The sequence below is a fragment of the Cinclus cinclus genome, chromosome 11, assembly GCF_963662255.1.
Source record: "Cinclus cinclus chromosome 11, bCinCin1.1, whole genome shotgun sequence".
Classification (NCBI taxonomy): Eukaryota; Metazoa; Chordata; class Aves; order Passeriformes; family Cinclidae; genus Cinclus; species Cinclus cinclus.
The window spans coordinates 1,003,973-1,011,233 of record NC_085056.1 but is presented as its reverse complement, the minus strand read 5'-3'; the positions used below and the strand labels follow the sequence as shown (position 1 = coordinate 1,011,233).

At 64.5% G+C, this 7,261-nt stretch overlaps 2 protein-coding genes across 2 annotated transcripts; one reads left to right on the top strand and one right to left on the bottom strand.

Moving 5' to 3' along the window:
• Window positions 1-2,406: 2,406 nt before the first annotated feature.
• Window positions 2,407-4,692, top strand: HAS3 (hyaluronan synthase 3). The gene is made up of 3 exons (XM_062500105.1): window positions 2,407-3,027; window positions 3,559-3,660; window positions 3,769-4,692. Exons 1-3 carry the CDS (start codon window positions 2,407-2,409, stop codon window positions 4,690-4,692), a joined length of 1,647 nt encoding a protein of 548 aa, XP_062356089.1.
• Window positions 4,693-5,681: 989 nt separating this feature from the next.
• On the bottom strand, window positions 5,682-6,773 carry CHTF8 (chromosome transmission fidelity factor 8). Its single transcript, XM_062500165.1, has 3 exons — window positions 6,667-6,773; window positions 6,473-6,590; window positions 5,682-6,401 (listed from the first exon to the last, which is right to left on the bottom strand). The coding sequence occupies exons 1-3, from the start codon at window positions 6,687-6,689 to the stop codon at window positions 6,186-6,188; spliced, it is 357 nt and encodes a 118-aa protein (XP_062356149.1). The 5' UTR covers window positions 6,690-6,773; the 3' UTR covers window positions 5,682-6,185.
• Window positions 6,774-7,261: the final 488 nt, after the last annotated feature.

The window sequence follows — 7,261 nt, the reverse complement described above, 5'->3', positions numbered from 1 at the left end:
GCTTGGTGGCCCCCTCGCTCCCCTAGCACCGGGCAGCCCAGCCCCAGGGGCCCATTTTCCAGCTGCCTTGTGCCCTGTTAAATGGGGCAGGGTTCTGGCACCCCCTTTCCCTGCAAGGCTGTGAGTCCTGGCCATGTCCCAGCCCTGCCATGTCTTGCTGTGAGTGCACAATCAGCAGGAGTCCAAGAGTGGGCCTTCCCCTCACCCAAGAGTGGATGGCCAAGCACTGCTCATCACTCCTGGAGATGGTGTCGGACCACAGGCACACACCAGGAAGCTCCTGTACCAGCTGTGCCTGTCCGGGGCCTGCTGTGAATGGCAGAGGAGGAATTTGGAATGAAAAGTCTCAATTATTGCACTGGCTGGGCACTGTCCAGCCATCCTGCCTCCAGAAGCAAGAGTGTGTCCAGCTGTCCTGCCTCTGGGTGCAAGGCAGCAGCTGTGCCAGAGGTGGAGAGAGTTCCGTTTCCACCTGGAGCAGACACAGGCACAGCAAAAAGTGAAGGGTCCCTGATGAGGGCACAGAGAGGGCTGCAGACACACTGCCCCTGTCCCAGCACTTGGCAGTGGCACAGGCACGACAGTGCCAGTCTGGCCCCGCTGTGCCGGGCTTCACCCCCGTGCCCCACCGCGGCTGTGTGGGAACCTCACTGGTGGTGCTGAGGGTGCTGGTATGTCCCTGTCCCATCCATGGGGTCACCACTCACTTCAGGCCCTGGGAAAGCTCCCAGACAACATAACCACAGTGCCGGGGGTGTCAGAGAGGGGGATCCGTCTGCACGGGATGCTCCTGCTTTCCCAGCTCCTTGGAGTCTCTGGGCCCAATCCTGGCATTTCTTCGCACCCAGCTCCCAGCACAGCAGGACGCAACTGGAGTGAGAAACCCAAGTGCTGAATTTGAGCCCTGAGCTGAGGCTGTACCTCGTCCTGCAGACTCAGAATAGCCCCTCCAGAAGCTGTTTGTCCCCTGCCACCCAGCCGGTACAGGGACAAAGTGCTGCTGTCCCCGGGATGACGCTGGTCCTGCCCCGGCACCCACCGACCGCGGGGACAGGGTGGCACCCGCGGCTTATGCCGCGGGGGGGACACGGTGACACAGGAAGGTGACACGTGGGTGTCATGAGAGGGGTCCCAAGAACGGGGAGGGAGAAATGGAGTGGCCGGTCCTTGTCCCATGGCTCTGATGCCGGTATCGGGTGATGGTGGTGCCGGTTCCGGTGCAGCGCCAGAGCCGCTGCCGGCGCTGCCGTTATAGCGGCTGTGCCGTCATGCCTGCGATGGTGCCGGAGCCGGTGCAGCACTGGTGCCGCTGATGCCGGTGCCTCCGGTGCTGCCGGTGTCGGTCATCACTCCCGCAGTGCGGGGCTGGGGCCGGTGCCAGGTACTGCCGGTGCGGGTTCCCGCGGGTTGCGGGCGGAGCTGGAGCCGGTGCTGGTGCCGGGGGCGGTGCCGGCGGTGCCGGTGCCGGTGGTGCCGGTGTCGGGCGGGGCTCCCGCGGGCTGCAGGCGGTGCCGGCCCCGCCGCGGTATAAAGGGGGCCGCACGGGCCGGGCCGGGCGCACAGCGGCGGCGGCGGGTGGGGAGCGGCGGCAGCACCACCACCGGCACCTCCACGGTGAGTCCCGGTCTCTCCTTCTCCCTCTCGGCCCCGCTGGTGCCGGCTCGGGGCGCCCTCGCGGTGCTGTGGGACCGGCAGCACAGGAGGCGGCGGGGCCGGGGCTAACGGGCAGTCGGGAGCGCGGGGGGCTGCGGGACCGGGAGGAGCCGGGAGCGCCGGGAGCTGCGGAACTGGGGAAAAGCCGGAGGGGGCTGCCCGGGAGGTGCCGCCGGGGGTCCCTGGGGCTGGCTCTGCGCCCTGCCCGCACCCCCGCACGTGCTCGTGCACCCCCGACCTGCCCGCACCCCCTGCCCGCGTCCCGCTGCACCTCCGCAGTCCCGTCCCGCCCGCGCTGCTCGTCCCATCCCGCAGCGGGATAGGGATCTGGCTGCTGCCATCCCTGCAGCCGGGGGTCCCACCGCACACCCTCGGGGTGGAGGAGGGCTCTGGGCGACCGTGATTTCCCCGGGGACACCCTGGTCCGTGACATCCCCGTGCCCTTCCCTGTCCTCCAGCCCAGCCATCGCCTGCGAGCAGCCGTGCTCCTGCTCGGGTGGATGAGGGGTGCTGGCACTGTACACAGTGGGGTACTTGACACCCCTACCCCTCACCTGACACCACGCACAGTGGGGTGCGGGGGACCCCCGCACCTCCTCTGTCCCCGTGGAGGCACTGGGAAGGTGTCGCCTCCAAACCAGTGACAGGGTGGCCGTGGGACAGCAGAGGAGCAGTGCCACCCCGCTTTTGCGTTCTGGGTGACCTGATGGGGTGGATGTCCCCCTGCCCTGATGGTGCCCCATGTGCCCCCAGATGCCAGGGAGCCTCTCCACGGCCCTGCGTGTCGTGGGGACCAGCCTCTTCGCCGTGGCGGTGCTGGGGGGAATCCTGGCCGCCTACGTCACAGGGTACCAGTTCATCCACACGGAGAAGCACTACCTCTCCTTCGGACTCTACGGGGCCATCCTGGGGCTGCACCTCTTCATCCAGAGCCTCTTCGCCTTCCTGGAGCACCGGCGCATGCGGGGCGAGGGGCAGCCGGTGCGGCCGGGGCGCTCGGTAGCCCTCTGCATCGCCGCCTTCCAGGAGGATCCCGACTACCTGACGAAGTGCCTACGCTCCGTCAAGCGCATCGCCTTCCCTGACCTCAAAGTGGTGATGGTGGTGGACGGTAATGGCCCCGACGACACCTACATGCTGGACATCTTCCACGACGTGATGGGCTCCGAGCGCTCTGGCAGCTACATCTGGAGGAGCAACTTCCACTCGCAGGGCGAGGGGGAGACGGAGGCCGGGCTGCGGGAAGGGCTGGCCCGTGTTCAGGCACTGGTCCGCAGCAACACCTACTCCTGCATCCTCCAGAAGTGGGGCGGGAAGCGGGAGGTGATGTACACGGCTTTCCGGGCTCTTGGAGACTCCGTGGACTATATCCAGGTGCATGCATGGGCCGGGGGGATGTGGGCAATGAGCGTCCTGCCTGCTTGGCCGGGCAGGGGGCTGTGGGTGGAACGGGAGCAGCCCTGGGAATCCTCGGTAGCACCTGGGTGCCCGGCACCGGATCTGGCCCCATGCACTGGCCATGAGCCACCGGGGCTGGGGGCAACAGGCACTGGGGTGGCTGAGGTGCTGAGCTCTGCCCACACTGCTGCCCATGGGTGTCCCATCACCTCCTCAGCACACGGCCTGCTATGGTGTCATCCTGTGGGACAGTGTGCCACGGGGTGCCAGGTCCCCACTCGTGGTGACTGGGACAGGTCCTCCCGCAGTGCCAGCAGCCCGAGATGGGTGTCCTGGGCAGCGGTGCCTCGGTACCACCGGGTGCTCTGCTCCCTGCCATCGCCTGCCGGTCTCCGGGGCTCTGCCTGGTCTCGCCGTCCGTGGCTCAGGCTTGCCTGGCTGTGGGCTGGGCTGTCTGCCGGGCGCGCGTGGGCGGGGAACGGGGCTCGACATTCCCTCTGCCCCCAGGTGTGTGACTCAGACACGGTGCTGGACCCCGCCTGCACCGCCGAGATGCTCCGCATCCTGGAGGCCGACCCCCATGTCGGTGGCGTCGGCGGCGATGTCCAGGTACCCTGGCATGAGGGAGGGCACCCCGGGGCGGCGAGGCGAGGGCAGGGCTGGGGTCCCAGGGCTGCAGCACCGCCGGGGCTCACATCCATTCCATCCCCTCCCCAGATCCTGAACAAGTACGACTCCTGGCTCTCCTTCCTGAGCAGCGTGCGGTACTGGATGGCTTTCAACGTGGAGCGCGCGTGCCAGTCGTACTTCGGGTGCGTGCAGTGCATCAGCGGCCCCCTGGGCATGTACCGCAACGCGCTGCTGCAGCAGTTCCTTGAGGATTGGTACCACCAGACCTTCCTGGGCAGCAAATGCAGCTTTGGGGATGACCGGCACCTCACCAACCGCGTGCTCAGCCTGGGCTACCGGACCAAGTACACGGCTCGCTCCAAGTGCCTGACGGAGACGCCCACGCGGTACCTGCGCTGGCTCAACCAGCAGACCCGCTGGAGCAAGTCCTACTTCCGTGAGTGGCTCTACAACGCGCTTTGGTTCCATAAGCATCACCTCTGGATGACCTACGAGTCGGTGGTCACCGGCTTCTTCCCCTTCTTCCTCATCGCCACCGTCATCCAGCTCTTCTACCGCGGCCGTGTCTGGAACATCCTCCTGTTCCTGCTGACGGTGCAGCTGGTGGGTGTCATCAAGGCCACCTACGCCTGCTTCCTGCGTGGCAATGCCGAGATGATCTTCATGTCCCTCTATGCCCTCCTCTACATGTCCAGCCTGCTGCCCGCCAAAATCTTCGCCATTGCCACCATCAACAAGTCGGGCTGGGGCACCTCAGGGCGCCGCACCATTGTGGTGAACTTCGTGGGGCTGCTGCCGGTGTCGGTGTGGGTGGCAGTGCTGCTGGGCGGGCTGGCCTACACTGCCTACAGCCAGGACCTCTTCAGTGAGACCGAGGTGGCCTTCCTCATCTCAGGTGCCATCCTCTATGCCTGCTACTGGGTGGCCTTGCTCACCCTCTACCTGGCCATCGTCGCCCGCCGCTGCGGCAAGAGGCAGGAGCAGTGCGGGCTGGTCTTCACTGAGGTCTGACCGTGGGGTGGTCCCGTGCCAAGATCATCCTGTGTGCCACGGCCATCCAGTGTGCCAGAGTAACCACCCCCCGCCCCCTCTTCCCCATCCCGGAACCACCAGGTGCTGGGGTGATCCCACATGCTGAATCCCCCAGTCCATTCTTCCCAGTGCCAGAGCTGCTGGGCAGCGCTGAGCGCTCCCAACCCTTGGCATTTCTCATCAGATCTTGAAATCTTGCTTTCTTTCTTTAAGATTTTTCCTATATTTTCATTTTTCCATCCCAAGCTGGCCACAGAGAAGCCGAGCCAGGGCTGCCCACCACCCAGCCAGGTGCTGCCAGCTACATCCCAGCTCTGCCCTATGGAGCATCCCGGTGTGGAGTGCTGCTGGCCGCGCTCCCCACACCCCACTCCAGAATTTTCCACCCTCTGGTGCTTTTTACAGGGATTTCAGTCCCACCTCCATGGTGCTACAGCACTTCCCACCCCCAGGACACACAGTCTCCGTCCAGCACGGTGCCAGCACTGCTGGCTGGTGCTGCCTCTGCCCCACGGCTGCGTGCGGGCACGTACCCACGGGGAGCCCCCCCAGGCTTTTCAGGGGGTCTGGCTGCTCCAGGAGGGCAGCAGGTTCCTTCAGCTTTGCCAAAGAGCCAAGGGGGGGATCCTGGCATGGAGAAACTGGAAAAACTGGGGGGCTGTGTGCTGGCTGAGTGCTGCTGGAGACCCTTTGGGGCCACGTCATGGCTCTGGCCAACCCACAGCCCCATCACTCCTACCCCACTACCTTCCCAACAGTGGGAAGATGGGGATTTAGGTAAGGTGCTTTCCAACTTTCCCCTCCCCAGGGAATTCAGCTGTGGGTCCTTTTTTTCAGGACTTGGATAAAAACCCCTTTCTATGATGGAGCTTTTAGCTGGTTTTTGTTTAATTTAATACAAGGTTTTTTAGAAGACTTTTGTAACTCTTTGGTATTGTCACAGATGGTTTGTAAATCTATTTATTTTTGAACCTGCCAGGGGGATTTTTTTCCATATTTAGGGCGGAAAAAGCTGGTTTTTATATCTTGATGGAGTTGTGGAAATAAAGACTTGAAGTGAGGACACATGGTGTGTTTTGGGGAGGGTCCCTGGTCCCTCTGCCCGACTTGAGGGAGGTTGATCTTGAGTCCCTGCGTGGCACTGGTGTCCCTACAGCTCCAGGGAGGGTGTAAAGGGAGACATCTCCACATTGGCACCTCCATGGATTCCTGGGACCTGCTGCACACTGTGGACAGCCCAGGCTCACAGGAACTCCCTGCCTACCAGGAGCCATGTCCCCTGGGGTGATCCACAGGGTCTGTGGCCAAGAGCTTGGTTGCTGTCTGAAAAGAGTAATTTTGGGAGGGACAAGTGCCTAGATGCAGAACCCAGCAGCCCCAAAGTCCCCTGTGCAGGACAGCGATGAGGTCCTGGATCTCCCCAAGTCCCTGGTGCTCTTTGCAGTAGCAGATCACAGTCCACATCCTTCCCCTCAGACCTTCTTGGGCACGTTGGTGATGATGGGCTTGGGGCGGGTTTTGAAGAGCAGTTTGGTTTTGATGAGGGCAGTAACAGTGTAGTGGCCGTGGGGCTCTGTGGGACTGGGCTGGGGAGCTCCTCCCTGCTTCACCAGCACAGCAAACGGCTTCTCCATATGCACCACCTTCCCATAGAGGATGTGGTGACCCACGATGAGCACGGGGATGCCCTGGGGGGAGCAGAGGGTGAGGCTGGGCTGGACTGTCCCCAGCAGGTTCCCAGTGGTGTGTCCAGCCTCACCTCACAGGTGTAGTGCAAGTCTCCCAGCAGGCTCCCAGGCAGGTCCCCACTCTGCCGGGGCTGCACCTCGCCCTGCAGCTCCACCAGCACCCACTGTGCCAGGGCCCCTGTGCCACCGCTGTGGGAGAGATGAGGAGGGTCACCAAGGCTCCAGAGGGCACAGGGGCCACAGGGACCAGACCCATGGGGCTCACCTGGAGATGATGATCTGCACCATGCTGGGCTGTGCCAGGGGCTGCAGAGACACAGTCAGGGCAGGGGGAGTGAGTGGGGGAGCAGGAGCTCCTGGCTCTTCACCTCTGGGAGCCCCAGGATGAACTACTGCCCCTGGGCCCCATAGACCCCCATGCACAGACCCTGTTCTGGGCCCACAGATCCTGAGATCTATCCGTCCACACCCTATAAAAACCTCCCAGGCCCTCCAGCCCCCCCCCCCCCCCCCGTGCCCCACAGATCCCCAAGCCCAGATCTCCCCACAGCGATCTCCCCACACTGCCCTCCCAGCCCCACAGCTCCCCCAGATCTAGCCCCCAGCACTCCCAGCCGCCATACCCAGAGCCCCCCTTGCCCTGACACCAAACCCAGACCCCCTCTACGGGCCCTGCAGCCTTCCCGGGACACCCCGGATCCCTGGGCCCGGATCCCTTCCGCGGGCCTTCCAGACCCGGCCCCGGGCCCTGCGCTCCCCGTGCCCCAGGGCCCCGGTGCCCTCCAGCGGCGCCGGTGCCGCGGGGACGGCTCGGGGCGGCCCGGCCGGGTCTCGCGGGGCAGGATCCCTCTCGCCTGCAC

Coding starts and splice junctions, on each gene's coding strand:
- HAS3 (XM_062500105.1), top strand. CDS start 2,407: ATGCCAGGGAGCCTCTCCACGGCCCTGCGTGTCGTGGGGACCAGCCTC. Junction 3,028..3,558: donor ACTCCGTGGACTATATCCAG/GTGCATGCATGG, acceptor CTCTGCCCCCAG/GTGTGTGACTCAGACACGGT. Junction 3,661..3,768: donor GCGTCGGCGGCGATGTCCAG/GTACCCTGGCAT, acceptor TCCCCTCCCCAG/ATCCTGAACAAGTACGACTC.
- CHTF8 (XM_062500165.1), bottom strand. CDS start 6,689: ATGGTGCAGATCATCATCTCCAG. Junction 6,591..6,666: donor GTGCAGATCATCATCTCCAG/GTGAGCCCCATG, acceptor TCTCTCCCACAG/CGGTGGCACAGGGGCCCTGG. Junction 6,402..6,472: donor ACTTGCACTACACCTGTGAG/GTGAGGCTGGAC, acceptor TGCTCCCCCCAG/GGCATCCCCGTGCTCATCGT.